Consider the following 22,591-nt stretch of genomic DNA (forward strand, 5'->3'; position numbering starts at 1 on the left):
ATTAGTGTGCAGTATCATCTCCATTTCCATGTGTAATTAAGTTTAACACCTCATCGCTTTAGCGCACCTGCCTTTTCTGGATCCACATGCTGGCGACGAATGACATTCAAAGCTTTTTATCCATCACCTCGGTGAGACTTATGGCTGGGTGTGTGTGAACACTCCCCATTAGAGCCGAATGAATTTTGTGTGCGCTGTCGGGGTTGTTATGAATTTCACGTTAAATTGTGTTTGGTGTTGATTTGCTGCTCAGAAGCTTTAAGAGGTGCCCAGAGTCAAAGCCATTTCTGTGTAAGTGGAGAGCTTTTTACGATCAGCCTGAAGACGCAGCTCAACCCTACATCTGTCTCCGTTTTTGAGCAATCGCTCCGTCCGATGATCCACATGTGTGTCGCCCCGTGCTTTATATTTCTTTGTATGATAAAGTCCAGGCTTTAAGTGAGTTCATAATCAGTGCTTCTGCCTTTCATCTAAACTCATTTATCCACACCCGCACTGTGTCTTCGGGTCTGTTCTTGCTTTTCCCTCTTTTGCACACTTGTTATTGTTCATTCTCTCACCTTTACTTTCTTTTTCTTGATCACCACATCCACATCTCTGTCTCCCCAACAAGCTTGTATCTGTCTTTCTTTACATTTATCTATAAAACTACTAGAATAGGATGCATTACATTCTCCTCTTTAACAGTGAAGTGACATCCGCCTGGATTTCACCTTGAATTTCTACCTGAATGTGTGTAAGTCATGAATCGGTGATAAATAATGGTTTCTTTACAGCATTCCTGCTCATGATAAATAAACAATAGACATGGGCTTAGCAGAAACATACTAAAGATACCAAAGCATTTGAAATCATTATGGGTCATACAGCTCGGTATGTTTTCTATAAGTTATACAGCGAAACATGATGCTGAGTCCGTTGTGAAGCAGGAGACCTACAATGACTTTGATCTTCATCCTGGCATGAACTGAGGTTTTCAAGGAGAATATGAGAGTAGCTAGTATAGCGGAGAATGTGTAAAAGCAGCTTCACAATTATCCCTGTTCGATACAACAGTGTTGTCATTGATTTAAGTTAATGATCGTGAGAAACAAACAAAGCCTGCAGATAGAAGTATGCAGGGAATTTTTGTTATCATTAACAGTCAGCTATTAGCAAGAATGTAGCTTGTGATTCAGTGGAGAGAGACTTACCAACAGTTAAATAGAGCGTTGAAAATTGAAATAAATAAATGCATTTAATTTCTTTACGTATTTAGTCATTTGGCCTATAGGGGCAGCTGTAAAGACAATTAGAGGCCGACCGATGATGATAGTAAAACTTTTCCAATGCCGATATGTTGATTACTCTTAACATTTGAAAAAGAAATGCAATTTACACTTGATATTTTACAATGTAACCATAAACATAACTGTAAATGAGAAGAAAGCAAATACAACCAAATATATAGAACGTAAACATAATGTGGAAAATATACGTATTTTGGATGTGAACCGTAAACACAAATGAACATCTTTTCTGCAATTTTCATGCTACAAAATAAAGGTTTTCATGTTGGCGGAGAAAAGCAGATATTAACGCAGATACCGATATGTCTGTGAAAGGCTAATATCAGCCAATTTTTAGGGTTGTCATTACAATCATTACAAGTGTCATTACAATCATTACAAGTGTCATAGCACATGTTATTAAAGTCAATTCAGCCATTGTTAGATTATTAGATCCTTCTTTCTCTCAGAATATTGTGCAGCACTGGAGTGTAAACCTCAATCATTCTGCTGAAGAATAATGTGTCTTACTACCCGTCATGAAATGTCAGCTGTTCATGAAATATACTGCAGAGCTACAACAAAGGTATTATAGCAAGAATGTGACAGACAGTTTGTTGTGAGCACAGTTATCATGAATTCAAAGTGCTTTCTTATAAATTTATTTTTTTTTCCAATAAACCATCTTTATATGCTTTTAGGAATCTAGTTATTATATATTCCCTATTTGTTCATTGGGCCATGAAACCCATGAAGCAAGGATCAGAGAAATAACCTTGAATAACAGTTTCTGAAATAATGATGATCAACCCTCTTATTGTCGCAATCTAATCTAATTTAAATTCCTCAATCAAAATAATAAACCGCTCAGATAAAGGCTGGCAGATGAAGGCTGAATCATCATTCTGCATTTTCATGGAGTTAGTTTGTGGGTTGGGGGAAATAATTCATACGATCTGGCTTTCATTCAGTCACAGAGCAGCGGCCCCTGGTGCAGGACAGCCAGGGGGAAAACACCTCAAAATCTCAGCTGTTGCTGAAGCTCTAATAAATTGGATGATTTACTGATTCAGGAATGATATAAATTACTGTGTGTGATTGGGGGTGCTGCTGCGGTTGGCTTCTTTTTTTCGTTTTGCTGTTCTGTACAGACTTTTTGATCAGGGTTTAAAGACTGTGTAGAGTTGACCTAAGGGTACATTACTTTTTTTGACTACGTTTCGAGGACAAGCTAGAGCGAGACAAGGCTGCAGCTGTAAAAGCAAGAGAGCTGCTAGCATCCGTCAGGATGTCATGATTGAAAAATGATGATATTTGACCTTCAGACATTCAGAGTCAATAATTATTTGTCTCTAAAACTCTTTGTATGTTAGTGTTCCTGTCTGGGAAGCAGTTTATTCATGTTTCTTCTAATCTCGTCTCTGAAGATACACTTGTTCTTTGAATATGAGAAAGTCTCTGTCACCATGTCGTGCAAAGCATTGTGAAGAATTGCATGTAAGTGTTTTTTTTATGCAACCCCAGAGGGTTGAACATGTCACTGAGAGGAGTATGAGTGGAAAAAATGATCCACAGCACAGAGAGGACTATATTGGCATTTGGCAGATTGAGGTGATATGTTAGAAATGGGGGGGGGGGGGGGCTAGAAGAAACTCACACAAAAAAAGAATAAATGCACTGAAGTCAATGACGAAAACATCAAAATTTCATAATCTTTTTAAGATTCATGTGCTGATATCTCTTTCAAAGGTGTATATATATATATGCAGGGAGGGCAGTGATGTAACGAAACAGGTCTGTGTCGCTTCGTCTTTTAAGCCGCGGCGTCAGAGTGACTCTGTGCTTCAAGAAGAAGTGGTTAAAAGACACTGTTTTAAAGAGAGGGGAAAAAAAGAGAAGAAAAATAAAATATTTTCACTCTCAGACGCTGCAGCTTGATAAGACCTCGGATACAACAAAAGCGAACCCCTTAGTCAGAGAACTGCTGCAACTTCGAAAATGTTCAAAGTCTCGATTCATGAATATTTTACATGATGTGCCAGAACTTCATCCAAGCATCTGAATGTACTGGAGTCCATCAATAGCCTATCTGTCTTAACACCCAGGACCACACAGCGTCTCTCTCCGTCTCCCCCTCTCATCCTCTCCCTCTGTCCTCCAACGGCCACACGCACAAGGCCGTCCATTCAAAGACCAGCCTCAGCAGTCCCCTGAGGTGCCAATGTACAGACCTCACTGCCTGGGATTGAAGTGGGAGCAAGTGAGGGAGAGCCAGCGGAGCTCATTGCTTCTTCCTCTCTGATGACGAGGCTCTGTGTGGCTTTCTCTGACACCCACTCTCTGAGTTAAACGATGAAGGCTTTTTGGAGGAAGAGCGATAGCGGGTGGAGTTTTTTAAATACTTGACACTCTGTGGCCACTTATCCATACAAAGAGCAGCACTTACTCATTGCGGCTGTGTAGTTCAAACTCTGGAAAACACGTGTACTGTTTATGTGATTCATAATTGGGCATGAAAATACACTGAAACACAACTGAAGCCCATTTCAGTTTTTAAATCACTGCTTATATGAGATCCATACTGATTTATCAAAATAAAGCATGTCTCAACATAACATAGCTATATTGCTCAACATGCACAAAAACACTGTTATTTTAAAAGACTAAAATGCTGGGATGGATTACCTACCAGCCTCGATACCTTCACTACGTGCCAACTGGTTTGTGTTAAAGTCTGTTGAAAGTTTAGAGGGAATAGTTCTTAATAAAGAACAATAAATGATATGAAGTATTTTATTTTGCCAGGACTTCACAGTGTCAAACAATAGTTTTAACACCTTTTTAAGATTTCATTTTAGTGCTTGTATTTAGAGCTCGATTTATCGGTTGATACAAATTGGCCGTTATGAACCTTTCACAACCATCTGGACCACTGTTTATGTTTGCCCGTATTAAAACTTTTATTTTGCAGAATAAGCAATGCAGAAATGTTCTGCATTCACGTTTTACACTTAGCTTGAAAAAACTATTCTCTTGATATGAGTTTGGGATATTTGGTTGGTTATTTATTATCAGGGTCATGATTTATCGTTATCAGAAATGTTTTACTCCCTAATATCGGTGCAGTCATTGGAATCGGCCCCGAAAATTCCTTATCGGTCAAGCTCTACTCTTATGTTTCACATGTCTGAATCCATTGTTTTGTAAATTTACACCATAGCAACATGTGTGGAACAGAGTAATGGGCGAGTGTTGGGCCTTTGGCTCCTAATACTCACTCCACTGTAAAGAGTCTTGGTGTTCTTTTTGACAGGGCTTTTAATTTTGAAAAGCAAATTTCCTCAGTAGTCAGAGGTAGCTTTTTTCAACTGCGACAAATAGCCAAGGTAAAGGCCTACCTCCCACAAAAAGATCTAGAGAGAGTTATCCATGCGTTCATAAGCAATTCCCTGTATGTAGGCTTAGACAACTCCTCCATTAAACGCCTGCAGCTAGTCCAAAATGCTGCTGCTCGCCTGCTGACTAGGAAAAAAAAGAGAGACCATATCACACCCATGTTGCGCCTCCTACACTGGCTTCCTGTTTGTCACGGGATCGTTTTTTAAAATCTTACTTTTAAGTTTTAAATCTCTTAACGGACTGGCACCGTCTTACTTATCCGAACTTCTCTTTATGCACACTCCAGTTAGGGAACTGAGATCAGCCACTCAACTGCTCCTTGACAAACCTCAGACAAGGCTAGTAACCAGAGGTGAGCGTGCCTTCGCAGTAGCCGCCCCAAACCTGTGGAACAACCTACCACTTCAGATCTGCCCCGTCTTTAACACACTTTAAATCACTACTAAAAACACACCTGTTCTCCCTGGCTTTCTCCTCGAGTTGAGCACGTTTCATCGCAGCTGATTTTATTTATCTTATCGTATATCTTATATTTTATTTTGATTTTATTTATTTTACATTAATAATTGTATTTTATTTGTATTACTTGCACTTTGATGTATTACGTCTTACTCTCCTTTTGTTGTACCATTACACCTGTAAAGCACGTTGGTCAACCAAGTTGTTTTAAATGTGCTAAATAAATAAAATTGACATTGACATTGACATTTTGAATTGTTTATAGCAGTGCAAGTGTTCGTCACATTTTTTGCAAGTTAGGTCCATGTTGCACATTTCTACATTTCAGCATTTACATCCAATTCCAACGCTCAGTGTCAGTGTGAGAAGTAGAGTGTGCTATATAGGCAGAGAGGTGGAAAATGAGAGTGTGGAAGTCAGCATGATGTGTAACGAGTCCAACCTTCATGCAGAAAACCAGGGTTTGTGTCCCACCTGCGACCAAGATCTTCAAAAGACATTAACTTGAACATATTGTGCAGTTTTGCAGAATTATCCGACATTGACATTCTTGTCTTGATGTAGGGATGGTTTCGCCTGCCCTGGAGGTGTTGAGGAAGCCCATCTGCTGATAGCTTGTGTAATGAGTTTAGCCACCTTGGAGAAAATGAATCCCTGATGAGTAAAACAGAGTCAAAAACACGCAATGAAAGTGTTTCATGTCCCTCGGAAAAAGATAATTAAATGTTCAAACCATCCTTGCATGGAATAATAGTTTTTCTGGGAAGCTTTCTCTAAACAGGATTAGTCCTATTAAGTGTTAATTATACTTTTTTTTTTACCGTTATTTTAATGTTTTCAAGTGAATGATCATCTTTCAGCACACGATGGACAGAGAGATTTGAAGGAATGGAGAGATAATGGCACCCAGTTCCAGTCACGTTAAAATCCCATATCAGAAATTAGGGTAATGTATTGTGTGTATACATAAATGTACATGTACATATAAGTACCTAATTTACTCAAGTAGAAATTAAGACAACATGTTCCAATAAAGCCTAAACAGCCAGTTTTCTACACTGCAGTGAGTACCAGTCTGATATTCCACCAATACCATAGTATTTCTGCTTAGGTAAGCAATGCAGCAGTGCAGTATTGGATGTAGCTGGAGTGACAGAGTGTCACACATGATGGTAAAGTGCGGCAGAGGGAAGGAGGGCTGATGACACTGGCACAGTCAGGGAGACGCGCATTGTAGTTGGTGCCGCGGAGAGGGACGCGCGCCGCTCCTCTGCTGCACATCGCACTTTCCAAACACTGAGGAGGACGTTTTTTTTCAAAAGAAGAAGAAGCCATGATGTAGAATCAGTTGGAGGATGTGAACAAATCCTGCAGATACGGAGCGTTTCCTCTGAGAGTCGCGGACAAAGAGACGGGTTCAATTCTGCTCCATCAGCCGCGTCCGGGGCGCTCCGCACGGCGCAGGAGGAGAGGTGCCACTCGCTGCTTCCTCCCGCTGGATGGATCCCAGCTCCTCTTCTCTCACTTCTCACTGAGGACTCCCACTTCATTAACTCCTCTGGTTTCTGGGGTTTTGTTTCCCTCCTCCACTTCCATCGGTGAGCGTTTCACTGATATTCTTATTGTCTTGTCCACAGAGGGGAAAAGACGAGATGCCATTCAGATTTGGCACGTCTTTGCGCGCAATGGAAAAGGTGTTTTTTCAGTGAGCAAAACGTTCCCACCTTTGTCACGTTTTTGACTGTTTTTATAGGACATGTATAAACACCGGCTGCTTAATTCTGAGGCCAAATGCAGTGGCCAGGTGATGCAGGTTATTAAAACAAACCCAGGTCATGACTGTGTGTATTTTCAAAGAGTTGTGTAATCATTTTCCAGATAGATGTGGAGCAGGTCACCTCCTTAATATGATTCAACAGGTCTGTTTCAGTCAGCGCTTCTCTGTTCTCATGCTGATCAGGCTGCTTTGGGCTTGTGTATTGACCGGAGCTGCTCATAATGTTCAAGTTAAGCTATTGAGCTGCATTGTATTCAGTGTACATCTAATTATAGTTGCAAAGCAAATACAGGCTTAGAAACCAGAAGTCGTTTGGTTCACGAACGCAACTCAAGTAAACCTTTGCAGGCTGTAGATATCAGTCGAAATCCTGAAGTATACCTTTCATATAAACTTCCCGTTGAGGTATATATGTAGAAACCTAAGCGTGAAAGTGTTTGAAGTCAGACTTCACCTCTATCCGTTCCTCTCTGGTTGCACTCGCGCTTCAGCTGTTACCATGTATCAGCTATTTCCACCAAACTGGATGACATTTTTGTGACGGTTGTGCAGGATTTGGACAGAGAGCAGGGGAGAGTGACTGGAAATTTAATGGGGGGGGGAATCATTTGAAAGTCAAAATGTCACAAGTTTCATGCAGCTCACTTGTGATTGGCAAACTGATTATTTTGTTGCTCATCCAGCGTGCTCCTGTTTTCAGCTGTTTCCTCTTTTCTTTCTCGTTGACATTTATCTCTCAGATGCCAGCTCATTTCATGGAGGGTCGAGTCTGAAGGTGAGGACGACTACTCTGAAGACTCTGCTTCACAATGGCAACTGGAGTAGCAGCATGGCTCCCTTTTGCCAGGGCAGCAGCCATTGGCTGGATGCCTGTTGCCAACTGCCCCATGCCTGTTGCCCCCATGGACAACAGAAAGAGACAGGACGAGCTGATCATCCTCAATGTCAGCGGCCGCCGTTTTCAGACCTGGAGAACCACTCTGGACCGCTACCCAGACACCCTGCTGGGCAGCTCGGAGAAAGACTTCTTTTACAACGAAGAAATCAAGGAGTACTTCTTTGACCGGGACCCTGATGCCTTCAGAAGCATCCTCAACTTCTACCGGACAGGGAAGCTCCACTACCCCCGTCATGAGTGCATCTCAGCCTACGATGAGGAGCTCATCTTCTTCGGCATCATCCCCGAGATCATCGGCGACTGCTGCTACGAAGAGTACAAGGACAGGAAGAGGGAGAATTTAGAGCGGCTGCAGGATGATCAAGAGGAGAACAAGGACCAGAAGCTGCCACACATGAACTTCAGGGAGACCATGTGGCGAGCCTTTGAGAACCCACACACCTCCACCATGGCCCTGGTCTTCTACTATGTCACTGGGTTTTTCATCGCCATCTCAGTCCTCACTAATGTGGTGGAGACGGTGCCCTGTGGTTCCACTGCCAACCAGAAAGACATGCCATGTGGTGAACGCTACACCGTGGCGTTCTTTTGTATGGACACCGCCTGCGTTATGATATTCACAGTGGAGTACCTGATGCGCTTGTTTGCCGCGCCTAGCCGTTACCACTTCATGCGCTCTGTGATGAGCATCATCGACGTGGTGGCCATCTTGCCATACTACATCGGCCTGGTGATGACCGACAACGAGGATGTGAGCGGCGCCTTCGTGACGCTGCGCGTGTTTCGGGTGTTTCGTATCTTCAAGTTCTCCCGTCACTCGCAGGGCCTTCGGATCCTGGGTTATACACTGAAGAGCTGTGCTTCAGAGCTGGGCTTCCTCCTCTTCTCCCTCACCATGGCCATCATCATCTTTGCCACGGTCATGTTCTACGCTGAGAAGGGCTCCAGCTCCAGCAAGTTCACCAGCATCCCAGCTTCTTTCTGGTACACCATCGTCACCATGACAACGCTGGGGTGAGTAACAGACATATGTGCACCCATGCACACACAGATGGTCAGAATCCTTTATCTCTACCTGTAGTTATATATGTTATAGAACTAAAACGATTGACCATTATGTTAATAGATCAACTTTCCTTGTGTATTTTCCTATAGATTGAATACTTCTTGAAAAACTACTTTGAATTTTAAACGAGCATTAAGTCAGCCTGCCCACATAACTCAGTACTACAGCTTACTTGAGGCTGCCAGCGTGAGTAATGGTGGGCAGTGTAGCATTTATCTACCAACACAAACACTCGTGGCGTTTTGTTTGCCTCACTTAGAGCTTGCCAAATACAGGCACAGTGATTTAATGGATACTATACATTGAAGTACTGAATAGATGCCTGGATGCTTCACAGGCTTGTGTGTGCAATAGAGGTATTTTCAGTTTAGTTTTGAAACATATTTTAAATTTTATTTTCCCCTGACAAAGACCAAGACTAAACGAGAGATGTGTGTTATTAGTTGACTAAATACTAGCCAGTGAAATTAATTGTTAGTATTTTATTATTGCACAACGGTAGCAAACTAAGATCTTACATAACCACCCACCACTAGGGGGGGCTACAACCCCAGCAGACTGCAGCCCTCTATTTCCCGATAATCAATGATGTAAATATACGTATATATACTGTATATGTATAGTATTTAAATTTTGACTGGGATATCACCAGTTGAGTCTTAAATACACTTAATCAGACAACGATTAATCTTATTGATTCAATTGTGCACAGTCTTTCAATGTTTTCTCACTGCCTTGTTTATATGAGTCAAACGGCCATAATCTAAATGATCGTTTAATCGACAAGCAAATTGGTCATTGTGATATTTCTGGAATGACAGATACAGTATATTAAGGGATTTTGGACTACTCATTACCTTTAGATGAAAAGATTCGGTTTGAATAATTCCCAGAAGGAAATCTGAACTTCGGCTCTGTACTTCTAAAAGGTTTCGTCTCTCCGAACTGAAACACCATATTTGTGGTTCTAAGCCTTCGGTGTCAAAATGCCTCGCGAGGAATTCATGTGTAACTGCATTATAAAGTCAGATCTCTCTGCAGTGTGCCTGGAGGCGAATGTCCCATGAGAGATCCACTGTCACCTTTATTATGATTCCACTCTGCTCTTAATCTTTCACACAAGCTCTCTGAGATACAGCACCATGAACGGCAGGGTGAACTTGAAAGTGTTCCCCCAAGTTTGGCTGAGTAAAGCACTGTATTGTGAAGTGGAAGAATAGTTCCTAAAAGTCACTTTTTCACTCAGGGTCTCCATGCTGGTGCTGCTGTATGAATAAATGCAAAACCTCCTTTTGGGATAAAACCGCATGGCACAAAAATACATTAAATCTAATGTATTGATCATGTATATTTGAAGACTAATGTCTATATTATGATCAGACAGAAAGAGCATTAAAGGAAAGGTTCACAGGGTCTTTAATCAATACTGACATGTGCATATGTTCATTGAAAGTGTTTTTGGTCGATATGATTTCTCCTCTTGTCAGTACTTGCTGGGATGAAATTCTCATCTCACATTATTCCAATAAAGCGACACGGTGGTGTAGTGGTTAGCACTGTTGCCTCACAGTTTCTCAGGGTATTCCAACATGCAGATAGGGGTAAGGTTGAATACTTTACAATGACCGGAGATGTGAATATTGTAGAGTTATTATAGAGTTTGTCTTTCTATGTTGGCCCTGAGATACACCAGCGACCTGTCAAGGATGTACCCCGCCCCTCATCCAATGTCAACTGGAACTGGCTCCAGGTCCCCCCCTGTGACGCTTAGAGGAAAAGCTAGATGGATGGATTATTATTATTCTATTCTATTATCCTATAATGTTATGTCAGACACAGTAGAACAGTAAATCCATTTGAGAAGCTGACACAGTTGAAGATTGGGTATTTGTATTTGTCACTGGCGTATTGGTAATTTATCAATGACCAAACTAGTGGATTTTCTGGATGGATTTTTAGTGCAAATTGTCCTTGTTGTTTTCCAACCAACAAGGAAATGTTGTCTGTGGAAACACATGGAATGAATTATGTGTTTAAAAGACTCTACCTCAGACTGCTGAAGCCTCACATTCGCTTCAGCTGAACATACGAGCACACTTTTGCACTGGAAGGAAATTTTGTTCCTCATCACTCACCTTGAAATTGCTTTAGGAAGGGGTCTGTTCACAGTCATTATGGACAGAAAGAACAATTACAGCAACCATTAACCCAGTGTTATTGGTTGCTGTTTTTTGAAGGTTTCAGGGGGAGCGATCAGCAGTAATGGAATATAGGCTCGTATTCATAATTATGTTTTCAATAGTGTATATCTACATGATAAAAGGACCTCCTTCATGGAGGCCGCCATGTTTCTACAGTATAGCCAAGAATGGACAAACCAGCTTTAACGAGGGCGCTTCACATTTTTAAGTTATCTGAAGCCCATTATAGATTCTCCTAAACATTTGGAAGAGGTAGCGTGCAGAGGGCTACTCAGCTGGCTGCAATATATGGCTTCACCACTAGATGCCACTAAATCCTACACACTGAACCTTTAATACTGTTTATGGTCAGTGGTTTTCTCCTGCTGTAGCCATCCAGTACAATTAGTCTCATTATCAGTTCCAGTATTATTCCCCCCTTCCATACTGGATTTAAATTCTTGCCAGAACTGAAATACATTATTACATAATTAACTTTCAGATAGACAAAGAAAATGTAAACCTGTAGATATTGTGTCAGAAGTGCTGTATTTTCCATAGTGTTCATTATTGAGAGAGTTAATGTGAATACTGGACAGGAGAATGTGTGGGCTGTCGCGCTGCTCTTCATTTTACCATAATCACTCCAGACCATTTGATGTGACCTTCTACCTTTTTCCTTGTGTACTTTCTAACACTGTGGGTCTGGTTTCCTTGTTGAGGAGTGACCTGTTTGACCAGCAGACAGGAGACTTCCTGTCCTTTAAGGCGGAATTACAGTTGTTACATCAGCGGCGCAAAATTATGTTTATTCTTTTGGTTGAGGTCAGTGGGTCAGAGTTTTGTCTTTTCACAAAAAGGAAAAGTGAAATCAAATTAAATCTCGGCACCAGAATATCTGTATGAGTCTTCCAACTGCAGCTCGCACTGAAAAGGCTGCTGGTCCTTACCTGTGCTGCAGTGTGTGTGTGTGGGTGTGCATCATTATTGTATCACACACAAAAAAGGATAGAAATGCCAAGCCTTATGTAAAGTCTGAGCCCTGAGCAATGAGTTTGTGTGGAGCCATTATGTCTGACACACAATAGTCAGCAGTACTGAGAGTCTCTCTGCAGCTTCAACAACAGTGATCCACTTCACTAACCAAGGACAGTCATTTGCAATTTACAAAAATCTAATCTTCTAACTCTTCCAAATATGATCTGGTCACAGTTTGTTGGAATTGGAATTTTGTAAATATGAAAATATACATAGGTACACTCCTTTATCCAAACAACCACAAACATGAGATTTTTCCCCACATGAACTTACATTGACCATTCAAAACTAAAATGTTATCAGTAGAGTGAATACCTCCAGCAAGGTTTAACATTTCTGTTAAATTGTATCCATCTGCACCAACCTACAAACAATCATAGATATCAATCCCCTAAATATTTCAGATTTTATAAAATCTTAAGATCTATGGATTATTCCCTGGGGAATCTATGAAAAAATTTAAAAAAAAAACAAAAAACTGCCCTATCTCTCAATGTTAAAGAATATTATCAAGATCCAGATCCATGCCAACATTGTATAGGCTCTCTCTTGTCTCACACTGCATCCTTCCACCAAGTTTCCAGAAAATTGGCTCAGTTGTTTTTTGTTACCATGCTGACAAACAAACAGACAGATAAACAAAGCAATGAAATCAGATCATCTTTGTCAGAGATATTAAAAAAGTAACCACACACAGGTACATTAGTCTATGTTTTGAATTACTCCAACTCCCACTAACAAAACAAAAGCAAGTAGTTAAAAATGAAAATGTACAAAAAGTGATGCTAGTACAGTTTGTTCCTCCCACCCTCCTCCAGAAACCTTAATCTCTGTATACACCTAACAGCAAGTGAACGCCACTCGCCTTTCATGAAGCGTTGTTGTGTTCTCCTCCCCGTCTGTCGATGTGAAGACCTGCTGAGGGGAAACATGTTTAGTTGGTGAGGTCACTGATAACTCACATCAAAACCACAACGGGAAAAAAAATACTTAATCTCTGTCAGAACGACAAAGGGAAGAGGCGAAGAGGCAAATAAATTAATAAAAACACTCCCTCTGGTCTCTTGAGCTCTAATTCAGCTTTTCTAGGCAATTTTCTAAAAGTGGTCTCTCTTCATCAACATCACCAATCTCCAACGGTTGAACTGTGTGTGTGTGTGTGTGTGTGTGTGTGTGTGTGTGTGTGTGTGTGTGTGTGTGTGTGTGTGTGTGTGTGTGCGTGTGCGTGTGCGTGTGCATGTGCGTGCGATGACTATTCCAATTCAACTGGCGTAAAACAAATTGCAACCTCTTCTTACAAATTGGCTTTGGTTTTTTATTTCCATTTCACAAAAAACTGTGAGCTTTCATCATCCGATGGTAAACAAGATAGTGAAATACATTTGGCTCACCATATACTGTAGTTCTTATATTCATCTTCGGCAAATCAAAGCATCTGACAACAAACACACATACACATACTATACACCAGTTTGTGTTGTACATTCCTCAGTCAGGGTAAAGCCTGAACCGTGCTCCAACCCTAATCCAAAGGGACACGAAGGAGATGTAATGTTTGAACTGCAAGCAACAAACTAGTCCCAATAGATACAGCAGAGGCTGAAAGCCCCCAGACTCTTAAGGACACTTTCAGGCCGAACTTGTTTGGTCCAGACCTTCAGGCTTTTAAGTTTAGTCAGAACCAAAAGGTGTGTGAAAGGTTCCTTAAACCATGGTCCGTACCAATGGACTCAATTTTAGTCAGGACAAAAGAGCTGGTCTCGGACCAGATCAAACTGAACTATGGTGTGGTTCTTTTGCAATGTGTAAATATTTTTGGGATATTCTGCAGCCAACCACCAGGAGGCGTTTAGACACATTGGCTTCACTTTTGGGAAGCTGTCACGATGTTCATCTGCTAACTGTTAGATGAATAGTTAAAGACGAGAGGCTGCACACCGCCAACTAGCCGTCCCCACTGAATGTGTGTTCACATCGTAACTTCAGGACAAATGTGGCTCTTGGGAGAAAACCATCACTTAATGGAAAACATGGAAACACATTCATAACTGAGGTAACCTGGAAATGGAGAACACAAACACAGCAGAAGTTATTTTGCTCAAAGTTCTGACGTTGACAGCTGAAAGTCATGGTTGTCAACATTTTGTTCAGATTCATAAAGATTCCCAAAGAGTACAAACATTGATATGCTGATGCACACACACACACACACACACACACTTCCTTTTATCCTGTGTTGCAGTTATGACCTGCCTCTCCGCGTCCTCTCCGTGTCTGCTTGAGCCCAGACAGCGCAGCAGTTCTGGGTAATGGGCTGGTGCTGAGGGAGATGAGGGGAGAAAAGAGACTGGCTGGCTGAATAATCAGCCGCTTTCACTGTCCAGGAACAGGGGTGTTAAATCAACCTCAGGTGGCTGATAAAAGGATCTGGATTGAATCTCGGCGAGGTCCGCTCCCTGCGGCTGCCTCCAGGCGCTACCGCTGTCGGAGTCGGGCCGGATACACGGTCATTGGCTTCAGTGGGACAAGATTCAAAAGATTGATGAGGAAGGAGAAAGCCCTCTCTCCTCCTCTCTTTCCTCTTCTCTTTCTCTCTCTAACTGTCTTTCTCTCTGCACCTCCTCCCCTCGTCCCCCATGAGTCTCCCAGGGGAGCAGCTATTTTGAGAACACAGGCCCTGCATGTGAAGGAGAATTATCATTATCTGTTTCAACTATAATCTGACACACTATTCAGGCACAATGGTTGAGAGTGGCCGCCTTTACCTGCGTGACAGGTGCACTGGAAGGTTCACTGGCACGCCACCAGCTCTCCCAAGTCTCCCACGCCTCTGAAAACATTATTAACCCAATAATGAGAGAAATATTAATGAGGTGTGCATTGAAATCTGACTCTGGTTTTATAATTAGAGTGATTCTCCCAGTTGTGGAGTCCTGGTCCTGGACGGAGGCTCGTTCTGCAGCAGAAAGTGAGAGAAAATGTTGTTATGCATGTAGGTCATGTTCCCATCTCTGCCTTAATCAGTGGCTATATATAATCTGCTTCTTTCTTCAGAGAGACTTGTAGCTCGCTCCCCTCTGTGTTCTCCGCTCAACATCTCTATTAGACAAAGTGGACTGGGCCCAGGGGCCAGAGGCAGGAAGTGTGGGGTCAGATGAATCATGCTTCAGGTTCACGGAAACTCTGTTCGTCTGGTTTGGTCAAAATGAGAAAGAAGTGGGTGAGAAAGGCCAAACTAAACTTACTTTATACTTTATCCAACTCTTGCTTCAGTCTTGGTATCCAGTATCCATGACAATTCCGATACCATATGCAGATGACACTTTCAAGCCCTTATGAGAAAGAAATGTAATTTAGGCTTGATATTTACAGTTTAACCATAAACTTTATCAAAATCGACAATGAATAAAAAGAAAACACAAAAGAACCGAATAGGTTGCTACTGTACATAACAACTTTAGCCTTAGGCAGGTTAACATTAGCAACTCATATTAGCAGACAGTTGCCATGAGGTCAACGTGTGCACTTAATGAAATGAAATGAAATCTTTGCGTGCAGATGCCAATGCAGGTTATTGTGATGCGGTTGTAGGGCAACAAAGTCCACAGACTGAGGAGGTCATGGTGGACGTTGGGGGTCAACAAATCATCAGCCGTTTGACATTGAGGCAGCACTGGATATTTGTGAGTTGACATATGATGTCGTCGAGCTGATCGAGGTGTCGGATCAGAAAACGCCTCCATGTGCAGCTCGGGAGGGCAATTACAGAGAACTGTCGTTTCATTTGGACGACTCTGGGAACAGACCCCTGTCAAATTCAGTTTTGGAGCAGTGTGGCCTTTTGATCATTTAATTAATCTTCATCAAAATGTTCAGAAATAGTGAGAATATAGCCATCTTGCGTTTATTGAGCCTCAGGCGATATCATCAAAAAGCTATTTTTTTTCTACAACCAACACTTTAAGATTTTCAGTTTCCCGCTTTAGGAAACAGAAAAAGCAGAAAACAGTTTGACTTAGTTATCAAAGCTATTGTTGATAAATGAATCAGCTCATCATTCCAGCGCCGCACATGTACTCACAGGCATTTCTGATGTATTTCTCCACGGGGACAGTTGAAACACATTTTCACACGTCCCTCTCGTGCGTCAACATTGTCGCTGCTCAGCTTGATCATTTGGAAAGTGGCGTCTTTTCAAAACACATCTATCAACAACCGATGAGCTGCGATCGTCTTGAAGTTCGCGTTGCTCATGAATATTTTAGCGCGTGCTGTGAATGAGGTTAATTGTCTAACTCTTAACTACAATAAGCGAGTTTGGTCACGAGGAAGAAAGCGATGATCCTGATTCTGATGAAAGGTATTCTTAACTGCGTTCTTAGCTCGGCACCCTGCTCTGTGTAAAGGGATTAATTAACACTGGGTAGAACAAAGCCTCTCGTGCTGGAAGAGAATTAATAATCTGACTGAGTGGTTTCGTTTTTGCAACATATGTCTAATATTTAAAGACCCTTTACCGTTTTTATCAATGTGGTTTCTCTGTGTTTGAGGAAAACTTGGACGAGTTTTGTTTGTTTGCCTTTTGAGTGGCCTGTTATGTAAAAGAGTCTATATAGTTTTCCAAGTATTTGTGTGCGGGAGATTTTAACGTCTACAGTGAATAATGGTTAATTGGTAACAGAAGTGAGTTTGAGAGTTGTTATTTGAGGAAGGAATAAGAGCCAATTAATTCTGGAATGAAATACATTGTTTAGTTAATAATTCAGGAACTGAGTGCCGAGCTGAAAGACAACTGGGATGAAGAGCTGTGTAGTTTGTAAGTGGGAATGTTTTGGGTTTTTGTTATGGTTTGCTGACGCGACCGGCTTTCAGATGGAATTAATCTTCTGTTTCTTTGTGTCTTGCTGAACCTGTGAGGTCAAAACGAACAGTTTGTAGGAAATTGGAAATATTCCTGCCTTTATCGGCCAAAGACGCCCTCAGAGCCAATTTCCCGACACAAGGCTCTTCAATAGAAACCTTTCTAACGATGGCTGGGGAATTTAATTTAGCTCCAACATGGGTTAATTTAACAGCTAAAAAAAAAATCTACTTGCAAAGGATGGTGGTGTCTGGAAAAGCTTAATGATCTCTGATCTTTCATGCTTTGTCATTGTTCGTCTGGTGTGGTAACATGACCAAGCGTACCCGGTGAACCTTGTGCTCAACACACACACACATACATGCACAATCTGTAGCACACACACATGTACATTCATATGCTGACCTCTCATTCGACAGCTATAGGACAGTATTGCTGCAGTGCTTTTTCTCTTTTTGTGCATTTAACCTGCATCAGAGCCATCAGTTCTCCTTTCAAGGTCGAGCAGCAGCACGACACATGTACAACTAAAGGAGCTCAGAGAGCACACACCTCAATCAAGGCCCAGCAGTCACCTCAAGTTCTTCACCAAATGTTTGTTATGACATAGTTCTAAAACTATTAGGGGTACACTGTTGATTTTCCACTGAATCTGCATCATGTCAGCTACACATTGGTGGTAGTTAATGGTTTATAGCTGTTTATTACCCCACAGTGGCTGGAAAAAGCCTACTTCATTATGATATTGTTTTTTTTGTTTTGTTTTTGGATAAATGATTTTGATCAACACCAAATTTGTTTCCATCAAGATCCATGAAACATTCTGTGGGAAATCAACAAAAATATATAAAATGCCTGATCACAATCTTATTGATCCACCGCTCTGTCCCGATCCACATGCCTGTATAAATACAGAAAATTTACCAGAATTTAATAGGTTCTTTCTTGGCTCATATCCCATCAGTGCACCAAGTTTTGTGGAAATATGCTACTAGGTTTTGATCTTGTTCACAAACAAACCGAGAAATGGACCAGAAGGAAAAAACGTAACCTCCTTGATGAACATGAAAAGCAACCGGTCAAATCACGGGCTTGTCTTGCTTGTGCAGTCACACTGACCTGCCCCAGGGTTTTAACTTCTCTTTCGTGAACTTTGTATGCAACACAATGAATTTCTACCGGGAGAGATAATGTGGAAATGTGCATCATTGTCCCCATAGTTAAACAATGATCATGTCTCACCACTCTCCATCACGACCATGCAGCTTTCCAACCCTCCTGCTGCTCACTGTGGCTGCAGACTGTGATAATACCAATCCAAACCTACAACAACAAAACAATGAGCTGAAATACACTAATGTGCTTTTTCTAGAGCTCAGATAAACTGCACATTGTCACACTATTTATTCTTAGTTTTAAAATAAAATTAGTTCCTTTTCAAAACTGTAATTTTAATTAAATAGAAATAATAAATTCTCCAAAACAGCTGATGTTTCATTCACACCATCAGTGTATCAACGTTTGTTTTTTAACATTTTGTTCTCGCTTATCTAAGATGAAGTAATTTGGCGTCAGTGAACAGTCTTTCATCCTTCGAGCGATCCATCTTAAAAAGGCTGAACTGCTCACTCTCTGTTTATGATCTGCTCTCATCTTTTTGTCTCTCATCTCTCTTTCCCCTTCAAGCCCAATTTGTTTAGGACTCTCCATTTGCTAGTGAAGGTATAATGATTGTTTTCATACTTGAGTTGAAACAAACATTACAGACTTTACAGTAAACACCAGCCGCTGTAGCAGCAGCATGTTCTCTTCACACGGTCGTAACGTTGCAATAATGATGACAGCCTCCAGACAGCAGGACCTGGGATTGGTTGTATGAAAAAAATTATAATAAACATGTTAAAGTAGCTTTTTAATTGAAACTAGCAGGATGAGTGGTCTAATACTAATGTCTAATGCCACAGGGTTGGATTTGATTTCATGTTCACAACGTTCTTCTCACTCTCCAAATCAAAGAGAGAGTGTGTGTGTGTGTGTGTGTGTGTGTGTGTGTGTGTGTGTGTGTGTGTGTGTGTGTGTGTGTGTGTGTGTGTGTGTGTGTGTGTGCATGAATGTGTGCCAACTAGCAAGAGGCAACAGCAACTTTTTGTTTTAGAGAAAGACAAACTGATGTATTTAGCACCTTTTTAAACCACATTATCTTCTAAGCTGTCAGTAACTTATTGTAATGTATGTTTTGTTTGCTCCTTTACAATTTTCCAAAGCCTCCCGTATAATCTCACCCCTAGAGAGCGTAGCAACGGGGTGTTGCTCTCGGTTGGCACAGTGGAGCGGGAGCGCTGGCATGTGATTGAACATGTATGTGATTACATTTGGTAGCCAAGGTCAACAAAGTGAGGGGAAGTGTTCGTAGCTGATGCCAAACGTAGGTTTGGAGTAAAAAGTGCAAATCTAGAGAAAATGAATGGAATTGTTTTTAATTTGTTTCGTATAAAAACATCTCAACAATGTGACACTGGGAGGAAACGAGTAGAAATAGATGCGACGAGGTAAGAACAAAGAAAGGCGTGAGAGTTGCACGAGGAAGGATTAAAGGGGAAAAGGAAGTGAGCAAGCGTCACGTTAAAAGGAAAAGGAAGGAAGGCGGCGAGGAAGAGAGGAGATGTGACACTATCTAGTACAGGTTCCAACGTGCTATCTCAAGATGTTTGTATCAGGGCACAAAGGAGAACCCTGAATGACACGGCATGCTTTGTACCTGGAATGAGTGGGTTATTTTTAGATGCTTGGCCCTTATCTCACTACACAGCCGGCAAAGGTTTGGCTCAGAGAAAAAGGTAAAGAAAATGTACTTATAACCTTCAGAGCGCTGTGAAGGAGGATATAGACGAGGAAACTGTCGTGGTGCAGTTAGAAGTTACTGTTTCTAAGAGAAAGTAAATTAAGTATATCAAATAAAATGAAAAAAAACAAGAAACCTTTGATCGTCTCATACTTTTTAGAAGAAAAAAAAAACTGATATCAAATAACAAGTAAGTGCATGTTTCACCGCCTGTGCCGTCCACCTTAGCCGGGGGTGCATTTGCCTTCCTGACATTATAAATAATACCAGTATGTTTATGTATGTTTTCCAATACAGTCTCAAATGCAGCTGTAGGATATGGTTTCATGCCTCCTGTTCCACCTCCCTTTTAAATATCAATTTATATGCAGCGCAGAGTTCGGCACATGTTGTGAAAAGTAGGTTCTCTCACATTTATTTGAATCAAGTATTATTATTTGTTTTCCTGCTGTATCAGAATTGAAAGTGACCATCTGGCTGCCTTTCATTCTCCAAGCAAGATACGACATCCATTAACCACAATGAGCTTTCTGATTGGACAGCAAAGACAATCAGTGTTTGTGGATTCGCTGTAATAGAGACACACAGTCCATTCATATTCAAGAGTGTGTTACGGTTATGTTGTGTCATCCTTTGTGAAGGACACGCAACAGAAACTATGTTGTCCTGCAATTTGTACTAACTGTAGTTGTTACTATAAATTATCCGATACATTTGCATCATAAAACGCTTTGTTTTGAAATGATCAGATGTCATAATAAGACTAAATCTTTATCTGCATTTGTTTTTTAATCTGTATGTGGTTTGGTAAATGATGATGGTGATAAATGGTGACTTTTAAAATTGACATTTATATTTGGTTGTATCTATGTTCTTTTTATTTATAATACAGTTGATTTATAGAACGTATAGTTCAACTGGAAAGTTTAAAGCCTCAATTACATTTCTGCGTCATGAGGGTTTGATAACAACATCATTTATATATATAGATATAGACATCCAGTAGTGAGTCACGTTCGGTGTCCATGTTCATCTCCATGTTGGTTGGCTGCAGGAATATGAGCCTGTCACAGATATTTTAAAATATTATTTATTATTTTATTTTATCTGTTATTATTTTATTTACAGAAGAAAATATGCAGAATATATATTTATATATAAAGTTGTATGTCAAATTGTCACGGTGTATAAGGCACATTATAGGTGTATATGTTCAACTTTAAAAGCTTTTTTCTCGAGCTGTGGTCACGTACATTCGGCATAAAGAGGTGTGTGAGATGACAGTTCCACTGCCTGACCTGAATTTGCAGCGTGATGCCCCCAGCTGTGCCGTTTATTTGTTTATCTGGGGTGTTTTGTCAACTGACTGTGAGCCAAAAGTGGAGTGAACAATGTCACAGATTTTCTGCATGAGAGCCCCTGAAAAGTGAAAAGGTAGTGAAGAATGAAAATGAAACAGATGTGTCTCTCAGATTGCTGCTGAACACGACGACGGCAGAGACGGTCAACACAGATTAATTTCACTGCGATATTGGACCAGTGAGTAGATTGAACTGCAGCTTCTTTGATGAAATTCATAGAAATAGTGGCTGTTGGTGTGATGTCAGAGTTACAAGCGGTTTCTCTCCGTCTGAACTGAATCTCAACAGGAACACATGACGGACTGCATTTCACTGTTTGTCAGACAAATTGAGTTCAGTTGAGTGGAAACTTTTAATAATCATTCTTTAAATTGTTGTAATGTCACAGATAAAACAATTAATTGATTTGTTTAAAGGAGAGATATTGTACTCTTGCTGAGGTTCATCATTTTAATTTGGGTTGTCACTTGAAAAGCTTTACATGCGCTTATATTTGTTTATTACTTTCCTCAAACTGTCCACTGCTGCAGCACCTCTTTTCAGCCTCTGTCTGAAACACTTGGTTTTACCTCCTGTCTCTTTAAGGGCCCCCTCCTGATAAAGCTCGGTCTGCTCTGATTGGCCGGCTGGCTCACTATGTTTTGATTGGTCAGATGCTTCCAGTGCTTGTTGGAGGTTTCTGCCTCCACTCCCACTTTACTCGGCTTTGTTAGGGGGCATGCCAGACTCGTGACTAGGCGTGCATTATGCAAATGTTGTCACGTGACATGTGACATCCCAACGTTGAGGAAGTATCAGTCAGACGTTTACTTTGCAGAGCTTTAACGTTCACAAAAAACATATTAACTCACAAGAGGAAAGAGACAAATTGAAAAAGCGTAAGGTCTCCTTGAAAAAATATAAGATTAAAGAAGTAGTTGATATTAAAAATATTTATTATTGCAAACATCCTACCTTACATAAGATGAGCTAACTTAAAGTTAACAGCACTTACAAAAACAGCTTTTACATGGACAGGAACCTAAAACCGGGGCATAAAACAATCTGCTCTTTGTGGGATAAGGGAAAAAGTAGAAAAAGGTTTTTTGGGGGAATCCCTAAAAGTGATACGCTTCAGGTTCATTAAGCCTATTAAAACAAGTACTACTTGTATTTACTTCAAAAGCACTTCATTACCCTTGTGTTAAAAGGTTGCCACATAAATACAATTGATTTTCCCTGTTTAATTTCAATCAGAAAAACAGCCCAGGATGTTGCCTTCAGTTACCAACTTTCCAAGTGTTTTCTTTCAGCACAAAAAACACCACAGCAACAGCACAATTCAGAGTAGAAATAAACAACCAGCAGCATTTCAAAGAACACTATTCTATCAGACACAAGACCTGGATGAAAGGCTCCACTTACAATCGTTACCCGCCGTCAAACGAGACGGCATGAAACAC

At 40.9% G+C, this 22,591-nt stretch overlaps 1 protein-coding gene across 2 annotated transcripts in view; it reads left to right on the forward strand.

Annotated features, from left to right (window-relative positions):
* Positions 1-6,300: 6,300 nt before the first annotated feature.
* LOC117762021 (potassium voltage-gated channel subfamily D member 3-like) overlaps positions 6,301-22,591 on the forward strand; it is a 72,130-nt gene continuing 55,839 nt past the window's right edge. Inside the window, exons 1-2 of one of the 2 annotated variants that reach the window (XM_034586448.1) lie at positions 6,301-6,724; positions 7,644-8,815. In XM_034586448.1, coding sequence (XP_034442339.1) covers positions 7,713-8,815 — 1,103 coding nt within the window. In that variant the 5' untranslated portion in view covers positions 6,301-6,724; positions 7,644-7,712. The remainder of the gene's footprint in view (positions 6,725-7,643; positions 8,816-22,591) is intronic. The other variant, XM_034586449.1, reaches the window with a different exon arrangement.

Source organism: Hippoglossus hippoglossus, chromosome 5, assembly GCF_009819705.1.
Source record: "Hippoglossus hippoglossus isolate fHipHip1 chromosome 5, fHipHip1.pri, whole genome shotgun sequence".
Taxonomy (NCBI): domain Eukaryota; kingdom Metazoa; phylum Chordata; class Actinopteri; order Pleuronectiformes; family Pleuronectidae; genus Hippoglossus; species Hippoglossus hippoglossus.